The following is a 17,474-nucleotide window of genomic DNA, read 5'->3' as shown; positions in this document are numbered from 1 at the left end:
ATCAATCGGTTGTTGACACTTGCGTAAACCCAGTGGCGCAACTACACATTATTCAGGTGGATGCGAAAACATAAATCGCCACCTCGTCCTAGTGCCAAAACCTTTTAGGGAGAAATGAGAGTTATTTTGTAATTGGCATGTTACCATTAAGTGAATTTAATTTTGAAACGTCAAATGCTCAATGGAAATGCAGCAGTGGTGACATTTTCAGTTCTCAGAGACCGATTTCTTCATTGTTTTAGAATTTTAAAGAGTTTTAAAACACTTGATTTAAATATTCAGGAAATGCAAAGAAAACTAAATCTGTGATAATTACAAACAGATCAACCACCAAAGTGTTTTCAATAAGCACATCCTGGTTTATGCTGTAAATGTTACTTACTAAGAACATTATTCTTTTAACATTTGCCTCAATATTGTAAGCAGAATCTGCAAGAGTGAGAGGATTCTGCATGAGAAATAAGAATTATATGAAATAATAAAAATTACTATTTTATTTATTTATTTATTTATTTATTTATTTATTTTTGTAAAAAGTGACTCCATTTCACAAATCGTAACTTCTCTGGTAATTGTTTCCTGATAACATGTCTTACAGTGACATAAGCCCCTGATTCCAGCAGGGGGAGCCCAAGAGCGCTTAAATTCCCACAGAATACAGACAGACCTCAAAGCAGAATGTCAACAAAACGCTTTAAGAATTTCAGCTTTAAATTAAAAGTAAAATAAATAAAAAAAATAAAATAATTTATACAGAATTTAAAAGATCTGACAAATATTCCTTTTTTTAATTTAAATATAGCAGTGAATATTTCTAAATTCAGAATTTACATAAATTATTAAGGCACATTATTTGTATTAGAAGATCTCAAAGACTTTAATGGACCGCAGAAGTTGCATCATATTCATCTGTCCCATAATTAATTTTAAGGTATCAACAAAGCAAATTTATAAAGTTGCAAAGCCTTCGTATGTACAACATAATAAAACGTAGCAGCAACATGTCACCCAGTCTCATGCTGCATTAATGAAACTGTTGAACATTCGCTCCTCCACCTGACCTGATGAACACGGAAGAGGCTGAAAACCACAGAGGATTGTGGTTTTTAGCATTTTATCTCTGTTTTCTGGGGTGGAGGTTTGTTTTGTTTTGTTTTTTTACAGATGGAGACTCAATTAGTCCTGCTGGTATGACGGACCTGACCTTTGCCTCAGCTCTTTTTAGGATCTTCTTTCTTTTCCTCCTTTTTTGTTTTGCTGAGGCAGGTTTTTTTTTCTATAACGACTAACGCAGGATAAAAAGGTTGTGTTTTTTCATGTGGTGTGAGTAAGCTATTGACTTCTAGAATATTTATTTAGATCTACATATCAGTGCTCAGATGATTTTTTACACTGTATATTTTTTTTACCTCAGAAATATTAAATGAGACTAAAGTCTTCCTGTTTACATACAGTTAAGGTTGATATAATTATGATTCATTTTCTTAAAACTCTTTGAATTCAGAGATGTACAAATATATTTAACATTTGGTGGAAGCGCATTTTAAATTGTATGACTCAGGTCAAATGTTTTTTGACCTAGACTGACTGGCTTTGAAACAGTATTTTTCCTCATCATGATATCAACAGTTTTAAGGAGTGCACCAGTCCCTCCTGCTGCAAAACTCCCATAAACATGATGCTGGAATTCCCATAAGTCACAGAGAAGACTGGTGAAGTTTCCCTCTTATTCTTCCAAATGTAATAATGCTAATAATGGCAAAACACTTAAGTCTTACTTTTTCAGACCACAACGCATTGCTCCAAAATGTAACATCTATGAGTGCACTTTAAACTTTAATCTAGCTTTTAACGTGTAAGAAGTTAATTTAAAACATCTTCAAAAGTGGACTGGCGACCAGTCCAAGGATTTGATCTCTTTGTCATCACAAGTTAATTTTGTTAATCCCAGTTGACCAAAACCAGGAGAAGCATAAATTAACATCAGAGAAAAAGAAAAAACAAAAGATTTGTGTAAAACATCCGGTTTCAGTTGTTCATACAATAATAAAGCAGACCAACAAGAAAACATAGGATTTTAACTCTAGAATAACTCGTAAGGCACCAAATTTCAACCCATTCGCTAAACGCTGCTCAGGGATGATGTCATGGCGACCTCCATAATATTGTTTGCTTATTCTTTTGAAAATGTTAAAAATACCAAGTCAAGCTTCTGACTGCGATGCATAAAACCAACCTAAAAGTTGCAGAGTTTGATACGAGTCAGTGGTTGTAAGCAAAACTTGGATCATATGATGCTTCTGTTTCTGAAATACCAAAATGTGTTTAACTTCAGCTTTCTGTTAAGCCACAGAAAATCTGTTGAACTTTCACATCTGTATTTCCTGCATGTTGTCTTGCTTAGTGACATTTCCCTGTTGCCCCAGTTGCAACTGTTTCGTTGCCTTTAACAAAACAAAGAAATACTGCGATGTTTTAAAAGATTAAAACAACCTTACACACCTTGACGAGACTCTAATAGTAAATATGTGTAATGAAGCAGTCTGGATCCTTCTCTGTTTGGTCAAACATTGCTGCCCCCATGTGGATAGTGTTACAATTACACCACAGCTATCCAAAGAACTCAATCAAAATAATGTCAATCTAAAATTATATGATTTCCTGTGGGATTTATTATTAAAATAATAAGTAAACACACAAAATGCTGTAGTTAAGCTAAGTGATAATAAAAACTGTCAGAAAAGGCAAGAGGAAGTATTCTGCACACAGGAAATGGGATTCAAAGGAAAGCTCAGTGTCACAGCTGACTATGACTTTTTTTTTTTTAAGATTTCTCAATAATGCTGTTTTTTTCTGACATCCCTTTTTTGAGTAAATGTCATTCTTCCTGTCATATTTCTCCAAGTAGGCTTTGTAATCCCTAAACTCATGACTAGTCCTATGCATAGTGCAAAAGTTGTGAATCATTATTTGTAACTTGATACCTTCACCCACAAAACATTTTGTGGTTCATACATGCTGAACGAGGGGCAGTATTATGTAAAATTTACTTTTTCTTCTTTATATCATGTTATAATTGGTTTCCCTCCTCAAAAACACACCTGGAGTGTTGCCTTGATTCTTTTAAAGCAAGTTTGAGAAATCCTTTTCTCTCCCAAGGCAACCACTCACGGTGAGCGCCTTCTGCTTGGTTACTTCTTTATTTCAGCTATATGCATTTAACATCTGGGTGTTTTTATAGGAATGTGGATCTTTCAGATCAATTTGAGAAGCAATTTTGATCATATTTCACATTTTACCGTGTCATGTAGCGCGGGGCGCTGATCTTGGTCTTGTCTTGGTCTCGGACCCTAAAAGTCTTGGTCTTGTCTCGGTCTCGATACACTCTGGTCTTGATCTCACCTTGGTCTCAGGTTAGGTGGTCTTGACTACAACACTACATAACGCCCCCAGTCAGTTCCAACAGGTGCTTGCTAATTGCAAGCAGGTGCTTGCAATTAGCAAGCACCTGCTTGCTAATTGCAAGCACCTGCTGTATAATGAGCAGTTAGCTCATTATACAGCTACTTTTTAGTGCAACGCTGGTAAAATGTTTTAAAAGATTAATAGAGGAGTGCTGTTGTGATGACTTCCTGAATTCAGAAATGAGGATGAATTTTTAAAGAGACAGCTGCCCAATTTAAAAAAAAATATGAGGTCAAATTGTTTTTAAGTCATATTTGATATATTCAGCATTTTTAGAACAACTGAAGTTAACATTTACTATTCTGAAGCTGGAAATCACATAACATTGCCTCCATTAAATTCCATTTCACTGTAGCTTTAGCAAAACAGAAATAGGATCTTTAGGTATTTTTACTAGCATAATGCTACAAATACTGTTTTATCACCAATGCACTGATTGACAAAGAGCAACTAGCAGGTCATCGACACAACAATGAGTTATCTCTCTTGTCCTGTTTCACGTCTTGAACTTTCTTCCAGTTGTTTAAAGACCTTTTGATCATTTTACCCACCTTCTGTGAGGATACATCGGTTTGTGAAGGACAAAGTGGACGAAACGGATGGATCCCAATCAGTTGTACTTATACAAGTGTTCAAGCCAAGATAAATGTATATTAATCAGAAAGTGATACTCATCAGCTACGGAGGGAAAATCTGGTCCATAGAACATGACGGCTCCCATGGCACTGCTGGTAACTGTAGCTCCATCAGTGTTAGAGGCTACTGAAGTTCAAAGCATAAAATACTAACTCCTAACTGTGGAAGCAACCAAAAAGGAAGAGGAACCCACCCACACGCTTGCTTGTGACTATTTAATGAAGTGGGTTTTTTCTCTGAACCAGTGTGAAGTTCCTCATCTGTTGACTCAGTTTCTAAGTAACTCGAGTTTTCTAATGTGGAAAATTATAGCCTTAATGGTTTAGAAGTATGATGCAGCAAAAGAATGGCTGAGGCAAATTTTAATGTTTGTTTAACAGTAAAATAAAATGGTGCAGATCTAAACTTATATCTTAAACTTATGGCTGCAGCGTTAGGCTGTAAGTAGCCTCCTCTCATGTGACTACAATAAAATCTGTGAAGGAAGAAAACAGATTATAGTCTGTCACTAATTAAATACAGAATATTTTTACCAAAAGTCCACAGAAATTCACTGAATTTTTCTTCATTGTAGAGCATATGACTTTAACTCCGATCTTTCACAGACTTTCTACTGCTTCCTTCCACTACCAGCCTTCGAATACATTTCCTGTGGATTCTCATCTCCCTCCAGTGAACAAACAATGGCCGTTGTTCATTCAAATCAAGTGGATTTCTCCAGTAGAATTTCAAGCGCGAACAGAAGGACAAGTTGTGAATGATGATGCTGATTTTCTGTGCAGTTTTAGATCTGCAGTCTGTCTATAGTTTCATGGCCATGGCAGAGGAGGAAGTGGATCAAGTCATTCAGTCCATGTTGGCCACACTTCCAAATATTGGATTGATATTAACGGCTCGGCACTTCTCTCCTCAGCGATGGATGCTGTTAATGTCCTGTAAGCTTCGTGGCGTCAAACTGGCGGCAGGGACAGTTACTTTCAATAAAATTTGATAAAAAATAGCATATTGAGTTTATTTTTATTGGTTGTGTTGTCTGACAACATGATGTGTCCCTGACTCGTACTGTAGGATGAGCTGTGAACAATCACTCAAAAAATGAGTCCAAGAGTCATGTTGTTCAACAGAACAAAAGAGCCAAATAAGGAAGCCCAGCTGAATCGATACAAAACGCTGTACGTCTTGTATTTACCAAGTCTTGTCTTTCCATTATGCTTAAGGAGCTAAACATAGCAGCGGCTTTATTTTAGAACCTTTTTGTGGATTTAAATTAAGTTCCAGAACGATCCAAAGAGGGAAATTATCTAATGGCCTGGCTCAGATAAACAAAACATTAATTTCTCTTCTCCTGTAGCCAGAGAGTGCACAGTGGTGGAGTTGGTAGAGCTGTTGCCTTGCAGCAAGAAGGTTCTGGGTTCGATTCCTGGCCCCGGTCTTTCTGCATGGAGTTTACATGTTCTCCCTGTGCATGTGTGGGTTTTCTATGGGTACTCCAGTTTCCTCCCACAGTCCAAAAACATGACTGTCAGGTCAATTGGTTTCTCTAAATTGTCCCTAGGTGTGTGTGCATGGTTGTTTGTCCTGTGTTGCCCTGTGACAGACTGGTGGACCTGTCCAGGGTGACCCCACCTCACCCAGAACAATAGCTGGAGATGGGCACCAGCACCTCTCCTGGCCCCACTAAGGGACAAGGCTGTAAAGAAGATGGATGTAGCCAGAGAGATTCATTATCTCAGGTTCCATATTTGCCATGAAACCAAAGTAGAAATAGTTTTCTATCGCTTGTTTATATATTTTTTTGTAAGTTACATCTTTCACCAGTTCACCAGTAATTATACAATATCACATATTTTCTTAATATTGCTCAGCCCTCGAATTAAATCTGTTAAAGTATTCTATAACACACACTATTGACAGCATGGGAGTTCTATATTTTGTTTGAGTTATTTTCTTCTTTATTCATCTTAAGCTGTGCAAAGGAATTTCACACTGAGTGTGTGTGCAAATTGTAAAGTAAAGATCAAACCTTAAAGCTACCCAAAAACCTAAATACATAGAAATACATAACTACGCATAAGAACAGGTTAAGGTTATTTTCAGCATAGCTGAAACTCGTTTAAAGGAGGATTTTGGATTTGCAGTGTAAATGATGGTTTATTTTCTTCTTTATATGCACTGAGCATATTTCTTACTGGAAAATATGCTCCATGACCAGAATGTGATCATGTGCACAAAACAGCATTTAGAAAGTACAGGTCATAGGTCAGAAGTCCATTGACTCAGCTCATCGTTTTAGCAAATGATGCAAACTAAACTCTGGATCAGTGCTGTGTGTTTTCTACGGGGCCAAAGGTCGCAGTGGTTAACAGTCAAACACACATTCAGTGTTGAACACACAGAGGAGATGGCTTAAAGCAAACCCATACTTTATTTTAAAAATGACCTTTCCAACTGTAAACATACTGAGTAAAAACATTTAGTGTTCATATGTTGCTTTGTCTTTACTAGTATACACATTGGATGAAAAGTATCTGTTCCACTTTTGGATATAAGTTACAATAAAACATGTGCTATCATCTTTGCACAAGATGAACAAAAACAGGATGTAGTACTCTGAGCTGAATCATCCATGGGTAAATACTTCTGTGTACTCATGGATTAAATAAAGGTGGCGTAGTGTCAGTTTAAGAGCTGGTGAAAAACCTTCTTTGTAACTTTAAACTAGAAATTGAAGGCTGCTTCTTTCCATGCCAGATCCACGGCTAGCTGTAACTTTGTAACTTGAGGTACTGAACGAGGTTTTCGTTATCTAGTCCCGCGCTACGTCTTCTCGGCCGATCATAAATGCTTCCCCCGGCCTTCGGATATGACGTGCTCGGGAACGGCACGGGTGTACCACTCTGACCACGCGCCGTCGTACACTGACACCTCTGGGTGTCCGCACTTGTATGCCGCCAGTGCCAGGACGCACGCCGTCACGCCGGAGCCGCACGACACGCACACGGGGCGGCTGAGGTCCACTCCGGCTCGGACGAAGAGCTCCCGGAGGTTCTCCTTGGGCAGGAAGTGTCCAGACTCAGACAGGCAGGACTGAAAGGGAATGCTGGCAGAACCAGGGATGTGGCCGGGCTCTGTGTCTGTGAAACAGGAAGGAGAGAGATCATTATGGAATTGTTTATTTGAGATAGTTCCCAAGAGCTAAAAGTAAGAGGCAGTTTATGACATTTAAAAAGACAGAAAACACAGTGTTGTATTTTGGGTACACTGCTAACTTTCCTGTTTTAACTTTCCATGAGGGTATCTATTTTCACAAACACTCATAGCACTTAGAGACAAAAACATGAACTGAAACATCTGAACTTCAAGAACAACAACATTTTTTGCAATTCTGCAGATGCAGAATTCACACAAAGGCAAAAGATCCCTGCATTTTTTCATAATAGATTATTTATGTTTTGTTTTTTTTTGTTTTTTTGCAAAAGTACTGAATAACATTGGGCTTAAGTGATGGCTAACTCCTACCTACAGTTTGTGGAATTCATGCAAAATCAACAGATCCCTGCATTTTTTCATAATAGATTATTTATGTTTTTTTTTTGTTTTTTTTTAGCAAAAATAGTCAATAACATTGGGTTTAGTGACTGCTAAATCCCACCTGCAGGTGGCAGTATTTCTAACTTCTACAACACTACTGCCACAGTGTTGACTTTTCTTTTACAAGAAAGGTCAAGTTATAGTCTCTGGTTGATATGTGGCGTGACAAAAATTGAGCAATTTGAACTATTTAAGGAAAAAAGATGTTGAATCTTTTTCTCGTATTTTTTTCTTCTACCTGTAGATTTTGGAAGGTATTTAATGAAGAGAAAATATTGCAAAAATTAATTGCAAATGTTTCTAAAGTAGCCCCGCCAAATCAGTGATTTTTCTGTATAATCATTGTGTAACCATGATCTTAAAGGCTTGAGATCCAAAAGGCTTGAGAAAAAACACAAGTTAAATTTTAGAATAATGTCTGTTGTACAGAAGAGTGAGAAACTGAATTATCTGAACCCCAGAGATGTAAACCAAATACAACATTACAGGAAGAAGAATCTCAAAGTGGCGCGAACTTTCCACAAACTTGCGGCTGCTAGAAGCGCCTCGCTGAAAGTATTTTAAGAGAAGGTTAACTTTGGTCACTTGCTTACATTTCCATCAGATTATTTCCCAAAAATATCTAAAAGACAATTATACATTAATATATGATCATTTTTTAGGAGTGTATGCTTTATTTTCACATGGCTATTACTGTCAAACATCTCACATTCGTCCTCCTCTTTGCTTTCTTCTCTACTGCTGTTGTTGAACTTCAGCACCTCAGAAACTATAATCTACACCAGGTGTGATTAGAGTCCATCCAATTAGCCAATTATGTGATTAGCATGCAGAGTGAGAACCTTTGGGACTTGATATATAACAGCCTTTAAAATACTGCAGCCTTTTGTGATTTTCATATCGAACACAATGATGTTACAATTACGAGTGTGACTGTGCAGCTCAATTATGAAGGTTTAATTGTGAACAGGCAACTAAATAACAATTACCAGTCATTTTAATGAATACACTAGACAGTTAATACATAAAGTACATGTGCTCCAGTCCTCTGAGTTCATTCTTGTCCGTTTCTAAAAACAGTTTGTGGAAACCCCCACTAATTTTTAAAGTATCATGGTAGTTAAAGTGATGCAAGTTTTAACATGAACATCATATTAAGCACATTTCAGTAATGTTAACTAGAAAGAGGACAGATCTGACTCGGTCACTTCCTCTTTTTTTTTTTTTTTACTTATAATTTCTCACACTTTTCCAATGACATTTAACAACAAGTGACACAAGCCTTTCCTAATTCATACAAAGTCACACCTGATACGCAGAAGGCTCTTGGTCAATACTTCACGATACCAATCTGCAACCCAGTTCTGCACCTCCATGTTGCAGATTAGTGTTTTATTTCTTTCTTTCCATTATCTCAAAGAAATGCACTGGTCTAATATTTTTATGTTGATTACGATACCTGTTGGACTCAGTCAAACACTGATGTAGTTTTTTTAAGGATTTCCTAATTTTGACCTGGCAAAACATTCCATCTGATGGTGTAATTTAAGGTCTTTTTGCATTAGAAAGCATGGGTTTTCTCTGGGTACTCCGGTTTCCTCCCACAGTCCAAAAACATGACTGTTAGGTTAATTGGCCTCTCCAAATTGTCCCTAGGTGTGAGTGTGTGTGTGTGCATGGTTGTTTGTCCTGTGTGTCTCTGTGTTGCCCTGCGACAGACTGGTGACCTGTCCAGGGTGACCCCGCCTCTCGCCTGGAACGTTAGCTGGAGATAGGCACCAGCACCTCCTGACCCCACTAAGGGAAAAGGGTGTAAAGAAAATGGATGGGTAGATGAAGCATTTTAAGTGACGTATCCTAAAACTCAAAACTTTATCCAGCTCCTGGTGTGCCTGAGTGAAACAAAAACCTTTAGAGTGATCACTCAACTTCCACCCAGAGGACTGAAAACCAACACATCTCGCTAAACACAGGTAGCATCAACATGACCAACGCCATCTTCTTAATAAGATTAGTAAAATCACTTCGTTATCATAATTAGTACAAATTTACATAACTAAGCCATCAGCTTAAGAAAGTCCACTGCATTGTAACTGTAGATGTCGAGTCAGTCTGACTCAGCATATTTGTTTACTGGAAACGTCATCAGCAGCTGTCTGACAAGCCACACGTAAGCCTATGCAAATTTTACAAAAGGTAACACAATACTTTTATCCTCTTATGATGGCTAATTCTTCCAAAGCTCTTTCATTCATATGAAGAAATCACTAAAATGTTGAATTTCAGCAAAAAAAACCAAAAAAAACCCAAATTGAACATTTTTAGAAATGCTAACTCAAAATTCTTAAACTTTTCTAATGTTTCTCAATTTATTAACGCAACTTTCCAACTACTTTATTTTGATTGTGTGTGGATGATTCACCAACACGAAGCAATGCAGAGTTGTGAAATGATGCACAGTTTAAAATTATTTCTAAATGTTTTACAGAACAAACATTTCAAAAGCACAGTGAGAATTTATGTTTGACCCCTGTGAGTTAACCTTCTGCAACAACTACACATCTTATGGGTTATGCCTCTATCAGCATTTACGTCATTGTTTTTTGCGTAAAAGTAATAATCAGGGAGGAGATTGACCTTTTCACAGATTATCCACCTCATATTATACTGTCACAACATGGTGACAGTTTAAATAAATATGTAAAACTTTTTAAAAAAAATAAAAGTTACTGCATATTTAACTCTGCTCATTTTAACTCTGTGGTGAAGAAAGGCATCTCCACAGGATGCTGCTGCCTCCACCTTACCTTACTTCACCATGCCATGCAGAAAGTTGAACAAATGCCCAAGTCTTTAGTTTACATTATAAGATTTTTACCCTCACAACCCCCAAAAAGGAAAGAAAAAAAAAACTTGCTCTGCACGTTCCTGTTTAGTAAATGTACACAAAACAAAACAAGTGTTTGATTTACATTGGCTGGTTATTGGGAGTAAGTGATTTTATGATATCCTAAAAGTGGAATACTGTAGCTGTAAAAATGGATGAAGAGTTGCTTGAAGATGACTTTCAGTCTTGAGGTGCCAAGGTGACTGTGAAGGTCACAGTCACCTTGGCACTTTACAACTCGGAGTTGAAAGTCATTTGGGGCATTATGTTATACTCACTGTCTCTGGGTTCAGGGTCCACTCCTCGGAATCTTCCCGCGGATCTGGCATCGACCACCTGGAACTCTTTGGTGTCCAGGTTATTCAGCAGGTCGTCATAAGTTTTAATCCAGGAGCGCTTTATGGACGCCTTGAACTCGGTGGGAGAGGGTCTGACATATTTGTCGCTAACCGGTCGACCCTCCAGTTCCCAGTTCTTGAACCCCCCGTTCAGCAGAGACACCGCGTTATGCCCGAACACCCTGAACATCCACCAAACGCGGGGCGCCGAGAACGCACCGAAGTCGCTGCGGTCGTATATCACTACGTGCGTGTCGTTTTCTATTCCCAAATTCCCAACGTAATCTGCGAAAACTTTCTCCGACGGCAGCATGTGGTCCAGTGGGGAGGTTTTATCGCAGCACTGGTCTATGTCGAAGAACGCGGCGCCGGGGATGTGCCTCGCTTTGAACTCCCTTTTGGCGTTTCTCCCCATTTTGGGCAAATACCAGGAGCTGTCCAAGACGCGCATTTTCCCCCGAGTCGTTATTGCGTCCGCGAGCCATTTAGTGCTGACCAGAGCTCGAGCTTGAAGCGCCATGGTCGGTCCCGCAGAGGAAAGTGAGCCACTTGTGTCCGGTTGGGTATGGAGTCGGACCTCTGCCGTGGATTGAACACGGCAGTAGGTGTAAAGGTAAAAGCAGCGGAGAGAAGAGCGCGTGTCAGCCTTCTGTTCACTATCCAAAGTCTTTACCCTGAAGCAGTTTCTATCAAAACACATAAAACATTTATTTTTAGGAAAAGCTTATTAGCGAAATTTTACCTAAACAAATTTTTTAAAAGTTCGGAAATTATCTAACCACAATGCTTGCCCTGTTTGTATTTATTGTGTATTATTTATTATTATTGAATATTATTATTTAATAATAAATAGTACATTTTGACAAGACCAGCATAAAAGAGATAGTATATTATCAGTAGTAGTAGTAGTAATAGTAGTAGTAGTTGCAGTAGAAGTAGTAGTTTTACTTTATGCTAGCATGGTTGCGATTGTTATTGTTGGGTAGGAACTAATTGCTTATCAGCTGTTGTGCGGAGAGCTGCTTTCAGTGAGCACACACGAGGAAGCTGACGGACTCACATGTTTGTTTGGTAGTTCTAAAGTATGTTACTTTAGATGTAGTTTTAATACAGTGCAACAAATCAGACATTCTTAAGCGGAGATGTCAGCGTCATTGATCAGGAGAGGCCTGGAGCTGCTGAACGATGATATTAAAGGTCAGTTTAGCCTTTTAGCTTGTTACGATGCTAACATTAGCAGTGGAGCTAAATTAAGGCTAAGAGCTGATTTTTAATTTGCTCTAGGTGAAATTAAGTTTTAAATAATGTTTGAAAGTTTATTTGAATGTTTTTTTATGACAAACTAACTTAAACATTCAGTATTCAGTCAGTAATAAAAAAGTTTTGAAAGTGTATTTTAAACTGTTGGGCAGTCAGTGGAGTAGTTGACAAAAGCACAATGCTTTCAGAATAGTTTGTTGTGGCTGTCTTTAATAAATAAAACCAACAAACCAGAAACTAAATCATCTTAGCAACATTGAGGACATGTTCCATCCTAATCTGACATTTCTGTGGCTTCTTCCAGACAGCAGTCGAGTGAAGAAGAAGAAGCAGACCCCCAGTTCGGCCGCAGTGATGAATCTGGTCAGCACCAACCGGCAGGGGGTCACCAAACAGGTCAAGAGACTGCAGGGCCGCCTCGGGCCCGGGAAAAGCAAGGCCACGGTCAAAGACAAGCGGATCAGATCAGCAGTGGGTCAGAACCTACTTTCGTACTTAAGTTGATATTAACGATTTGTGTCCAGAATCAGGATTAGTTGTCGTAAGTTACACAGCTGGTCAGATGTGTCTCAAACACTGTGGAGAAAAGAATTGTCTTGGCTACTTATATTCTATATCCATTATATCTTTATGGCACTATGTAAAAAGAAGTGGTTTAAATTATTATCTTTTTATGTTGTATTCTTGCAGAGGATTTTAGGAAAAAACAACCAAAGAGCCAGCTGGATGCCAATCTGAAGTACTTTTTGGAATCAGCAGGCAAAGCAGAAGCCTTTGATACAAAGAAGGTAATGAGTTATTTCTCGCTTATCAATATGCTAGCTTTTAGTAATATTCACTAAAAAAATACACATAAACAAAAATTTACCAAATGATGCTGAAATATCAGATTCAATTATCAGAGGGTCATTCAGGTCCTGAATATCATGTTTATGGCCAAAATAAGTCAGACACTGATTCCTTTATTATTTCTTCAGCTTAGTTTATTTATTGAAAAATTGAAGACTAATGCCATTTTAAGGCACTTTGTAAGAAAATTGAAGACATGCACAATAAATCAAAGCCATACTGTTAGTGTTTTCAGTATTCTTTCACATAACTAAGGAATCCATGATATTTGATGACTGCGTACACGATTGATTCTTTTTTCCTTTTCTTGGTGTGACTCAGATTTTGAGGCACAGTAGAGGGAGGCAGTCAAGAAATCGCCCGGACAAACCTGTGAAAACGTCCAGGGAGGCTCAGTCGTTGTTCACGGAGGAGGAGTTCCAGCAGTTCCAGAGGGAATACTTTGGCAGGATTGTGGAGGAAAAGAAATGACACCAACTCTGAGGAGAAACATTAAAAAAAGGACCCAAACCATGGAGGAAGCAGCCAGACTGTGATGTGTGGATCAAAGTGGATTTTTCAGTGAGATTGTGCTAGAATTTAGTTCCACTGCACTCCACAGAAATACTTTACCGAAACAGGAAATACAAAGTATTTAGAAGTGGGGTTTACAGGTTTATCAGATCATATTTCAAAACTTACTGTAGTAAACAGTAATGGATGATTTGTGCATGCTATGTTTTTCTAATTAAAAAATGATGAAGAAAAGAAAACATGTTTGAGTTCAAATACTTGATTACAGTGAAGTATTGCACTACTTCTACTGTAACCCTCTTTGTGTTGTACTTTAACTTTCTGCCCAAAGATACAAATCCTGCTGCAATTGAGGTCATATTGGGATTTTAAAAAAGGTGGAATTTTTGTTCCTGTTTCCCTTTTGTTTTAGACCCGATTCTTGATGCATGTAAAAAAGCTTAATATATATTTTTGAGTGATAAAAACTGAGTCATTGCTGTCATGTCTAGGGTCTATCAGCATATTTTACTGGACATCAAATTATCCCCAAGATTATTGTGCTAAATTATAATAAGCCATATTTATACATTTGTATTGCGCATCTGATTAAAGTTGCAGACTCAAAGCAACAATAAAACTGAACATATGAACTGTTTAAGCAAACCAGTTTTATAAACAGTACAACTCACTACATACCAGAATAATTACCACTTTTGTATTGGGAGATGCTGATGTAATTAATCCTGCTATAGCATCATAAGGAATATAAGACGGAGAGTCACCCAAACAGATACAGACTCAGATTAGCCAAATGTTTGATGAGACACAAAGAAACATTAATAACTACTTTAAAAAGTTTTTATTTGTTTGCCCTGGAGAAATCCTGGAGAAAATGTTTTTCAGACTCCATACACTTGATTCTGGCTCACTAGAAGCTTAGCTGTTACATTTCTAACATTCCAGAAAACTTGAATCTGTGAATGCTGTAAAGAAATGCATTTTGTTATGCTACCTTTCTAAAATAGAATCTGTAAAACAACTCAGAGATGTAAAAAAATATGAAATGGATCTTCATACAGGTCCTTTCCAGTTCCACAGATTCTCCGCTTGTGGTTCAGTTCACCACAGGATTATATGAGACCGTGCCGATACGTTCATTCACTCAGAGCCAAGAAAGGCGTTTTGTTTCTTTGGTCACGCCCACTTCACGCTTGAATAAGTTTTGTGAAAGGCTTTGGATTTGTTTTTAACTCCGTAATCTACTCACAAAAATGTGCAAAGCAAGTTGAGAAACCGCTTTTCCAGCACTTATGTAACTGCATTTGATTACATGAACTGAATAAATAAGTTGGCCTTTGCAAATACATAATTTATTTGTAAAACTTGGAACTTTGTGAAAGTCAAAAGTCATGGGTTACACACAAGACAATGAGATGCTCCAATTAACGCTGCATTCTTCTGCGGCAAATTCCATGGATTCCTAATCTAGTCAGCTTTTTGACCACAGCACAACTCTAAGAGTAAAAAATTAACACAAACATAAACATTCTGTTTTGTCATAAAGACTTCATATCTTCACTCGATCATAACATTATGACTCAACAGGTGGAAAACCTGGAAGAATTGCCTTGTCTTGTTTTAAACTGGTTTAGATCTAAATTTGAATGAACAAAGACAGCGTGGGGTTCCTCAGGGATCCATTATTGGGACACATTTGTTTAGGGTCTGATTCCCCCACATCAGAATATATTATGGCATTTCCTACCTGTGATGGTCACACACAGCGATGCGTTTGTTTGTCACTACATGACCGCAGTTAATTACTCTCCCTAAGTCTTAGTGAATGAGTCAGAATTTCCTGACACCTGAGGCAGAAAATACAGAAGTCACCTATAGACTAAATGCCCTGAACGTGAGATGTGCAGACACTTAGGGCTCGTTTAAATCATGATTTTTGTTTATTGTAGCTTACCTTCCATGCCTTACCATTTGCAGCCTCCCGTTCCTCTCCCAAGGAAGATACACCTTCACACACGATCTGTTGATGAGGACTGGCTGAGATGTGAACCCGCTCCTCCTCAGTCTCAGGTTTGAGAGAGAAGAAATCTTTAAATTCATACCCCTATGCAGCAGTGTGGTCATTACCATGAATGTTGACGATTGATACATTGTTAAAAGTCTTTAAACCACAAGGTGACGTTTGTTTTTGTGTGTCATCGACTCAGAACGGTTCGGGGGACTCCACTCCTCCACCGGTGCCCTTGCGCATGAATATTAGAAGACAATACTCTGAACAATATGAAGTCATCAGAGAGCAAGTCCAGGTATACAGGGTGTTTTCTTTTTTGGCTAAATATTTATATTATTTGAGTAGTGTGGAGAATACCTGTTTTTTCTTCACAGGTGGATAAGGAGCTCTTTAAGCCCCGACCTCCTCCGCTGCCGGCCAGGCCGCCACTAAAACAGCTTTCACAGGAACCTGTTTACCTGGAAATTATGCAGGTAATTACAAAAAACTCTTATAGTATATTCATACTGGATGCAACTGAAAACTTCGAGTGATGGTATAAGGTAATTTTTGTTTCCTACAAGGATGAAACGTCCCCTGATGAGAAGATGAAACGTGAGTAGGAAGCCTCAGTTATTTCTGCTGTTGAAAAAAGACTCTTAGTCGCTAAACATCTTGTTGACTGCAGCATGGAAAGAAATGCTTGAAGATCTCCAACGTAGAGGATTCTCAGAGATAAGGCAAGTACATTATACTAGTTTTAAATGGACACAATTATGCTAAAGCTGGTGATGTGAGAAGTCTTGGTGCATTGTGGGATTTTTGGAAGTGAATCTGTGGAGTTTTAAATTACCAAGAGTAGTGGCTGACCCAAAGCCACGAAAAGGTGATAAAGTCTTGTTCCCTCAAATTAACTATACAACCCCTGAAAAAAAAAAAAAAAAAGATTTAATAGGGGTGTATTTTTTCCCTTTCTTCTTTTTTTTTTGGGCTCTAATGGCCTTTATTTGAAGGTTTACGGGCAGGAAAGTAACACTAACAGTAAAGTGCTATGCCAAGATGATATTTAGTGGAAGCTAATGCTAACACGCTAAATTCAACCACATTAATACCCACTAGATGTCTGTGAAGCAGCATGTGCTACAACGTAGCATCTCACCTTCATTTGGGTCAAATTTGTTGTTACACTGGAAAATGCATAATATCCCTCATCCCCAACGATAGCCAAAACCTTAACATGGAGGTAAAACCTTATTGAGCAGAAAATTTACAAAACAGCCAAGTAAATCTGTACTTTCGATTTTATTTTGAAAAATTAATTTAGTGGAAGCTAAGTGCGCTAATTGCTTTCAAAGTGCTAAATAACAAATTAGCTGCGCCATTAGTGTAGTAGCCAATTAGCATAAGTGTGCTCACCACACACTTCAACCACCACACAAGGTCAAAATTAACCTTGAAATATTTGAAAAAGTAAAAGTGACGATTCATGGAGATAAATGATTATCTCTGACAAATAATTTCTTTTAAAATCTTAGGATCATCAATGCTAAAGCTGAAAAGCTGTATAAGGCCATTCAGACGTATATCCAGCTGATTTCTAAACATGGCGTCGATCTTAAGTCACACATCGAAGAGCTGAACAACATTTCTGACAACTTGAACAAGGTGAGGGAATCTTTCTGGTGACAGAGAAGTTTGAAAATCCAAATGTGCATGTATATTTTTTTTCTTTTAAGAATCATTAGAATTTGATTGAGCTGCCTAAAAGTTTAAAACTTGATCTGGATTCCTTTAAGTTTGCAAAAACCACAAAGATCGCTGGCATCACCGGAGGAGCATCAACAGCAGCAGGAGGAGTGGCAGCTGCTGCCGGGGTGATCCTGGCCCCTTTCACAGCTGGAGCCTCACTGGCCCTGACCGTTGTTGGGGCCGGAGTGGCTGCAGC

At 38.1% G+C, this 17,474-nt stretch overlaps 4 protein-coding genes across 4 annotated transcripts in view; 2 read left to right on the top strand and 2 right to left on the bottom strand.

Annotated features, from left to right (window-relative positions):
- The window catches only part of LOC106936838 (interleukin-2 receptor subunit beta-like), a 30,711-nt gene extending 26,404 nt beyond the window's left edge, over window positions 1-4,307 (bottom strand). The window contains exon 1 of the mRNA XM_015018074.1: window positions 4,017-4,307. The gene's annotated coding sequence lies outside the window, so the exon portion shown is untranslated. The remainder of the gene's footprint in view (window positions 1-4,016) is intronic.
- A 1,953-nt stretch (window positions 4,308-6,260) lies between these two features.
- LOC106936811 (3-mercaptopyruvate sulfurtransferase-like) lies at window positions 6,261-11,744 on the bottom strand. The gene is made up of 2 exons (XM_015018028.1): window positions 10,858-11,744; window positions 6,261-7,235 (listed from the first exon to the last, which is right to left on the bottom strand). Exons 1-2 carry the CDS (start codon window positions 11,615-11,617, stop codon window positions 6,937-6,939), a joined length of 1,059 nt encoding a protein of 352 aa, XP_014873514.1. The 5' UTR covers window positions 11,618-11,744; the 3' UTR covers window positions 6,261-6,936.
- A 162-nt stretch (window positions 11,745-11,906) lies between these two features.
- rps19bp1 (ribosomal protein S19 binding protein 1) lies at window positions 11,907-14,037 on the top strand. The gene is made up of 4 exons (XM_015018035.1): window positions 11,907-12,114; window positions 12,482-12,652; window positions 12,868-12,965; window positions 13,348-14,037. The coding sequence occupies exons 1-4, from the start codon at window positions 12,060-12,062 to the stop codon at window positions 13,495-13,497; spliced, it is 474 nt and encodes a 157-aa protein (XP_014873521.1). The 5' UTR covers window positions 11,907-12,059; the 3' UTR covers window positions 13,498-14,037.
- Window positions 14,038-15,120: 1,083 nt separating this feature from the next.
- Window positions 15,121-17,474, top strand: part of LOC106936592 (uncharacterized) — an 8,330-nt gene continuing 5,976 nt past the window's right edge. The window contains exons 1-7 of the mRNA XM_015017695.1: window positions 15,121-15,609; window positions 15,747-15,845; window positions 15,925-16,023; window positions 16,114-16,144; window positions 16,218-16,269; window positions 17,065-17,194; window positions 17,326-17,472. Coding sequence (XP_014873181.1) covers window positions 15,469-15,609; window positions 15,747-15,845; window positions 15,925-16,023; window positions 16,114-16,144; window positions 16,218-16,269; window positions 17,065-17,194; window positions 17,326-17,472 — 699 coding nt within the window. The 5' untranslated portion in view covers window positions 15,121-15,468. The remainder of the gene's footprint in view (window positions 15,610-15,746; window positions 15,846-15,924; window positions 16,024-16,113; window positions 16,145-16,217; window positions 16,270-17,064; window positions 17,195-17,325; window positions 17,473-17,474) is intronic.

This window comes from Poecilia latipinna, unplaced genomic scaffold (assembly GCF_001443285.1).
Source record: "Poecilia latipinna isolate Pla-1442-1.1 unplaced genomic scaffold, P_latipinna-1.0 Scaffold77, whole genome shotgun sequence".
Classification (NCBI taxonomy): Eukaryota; Metazoa; Chordata; class Actinopteri; order Cyprinodontiformes; family Poeciliidae; genus Poecilia; species Poecilia latipinna.
This window is presented reverse-complemented; position numbering and strand designations above follow the sequence as displayed.

Coding starts and splice junctions, on each gene's coding strand:
- LOC106936811 (XM_015018028.1), bottom strand. CDS start 11,617: ATGTGTTTTGATAGAAACTGCTTCAGGGTAAAGACTTTGGATAGTGAA. Junction 7,236..10,857: donor GGACCCTGAACCCAGAGACA/GTGAGTATAACA, acceptor CCTGTTTCACAG/ACACAGAGCCCGGCCACATC.
- rps19bp1 (XM_015018035.1), top strand. CDS start 12,060: ATGTCAGCGTCATTGATCAGGAGAGGCCTGGAGCTGCTGAACGATGAT. Junction 12,115..12,481: donor GCTGAACGATGATATTAAAG/GTCAGTTTAGCC, acceptor GGCTTCTTCCAG/ACAGCAGTCGAGTGAAGAAG. Junction 12,966..13,347: donor AAGCCTTTGATACAAAGAAG/GTAATGAGTTAT, acceptor GGTGTGACTCAG/ATTTTGAGGCACAGTAGAGG.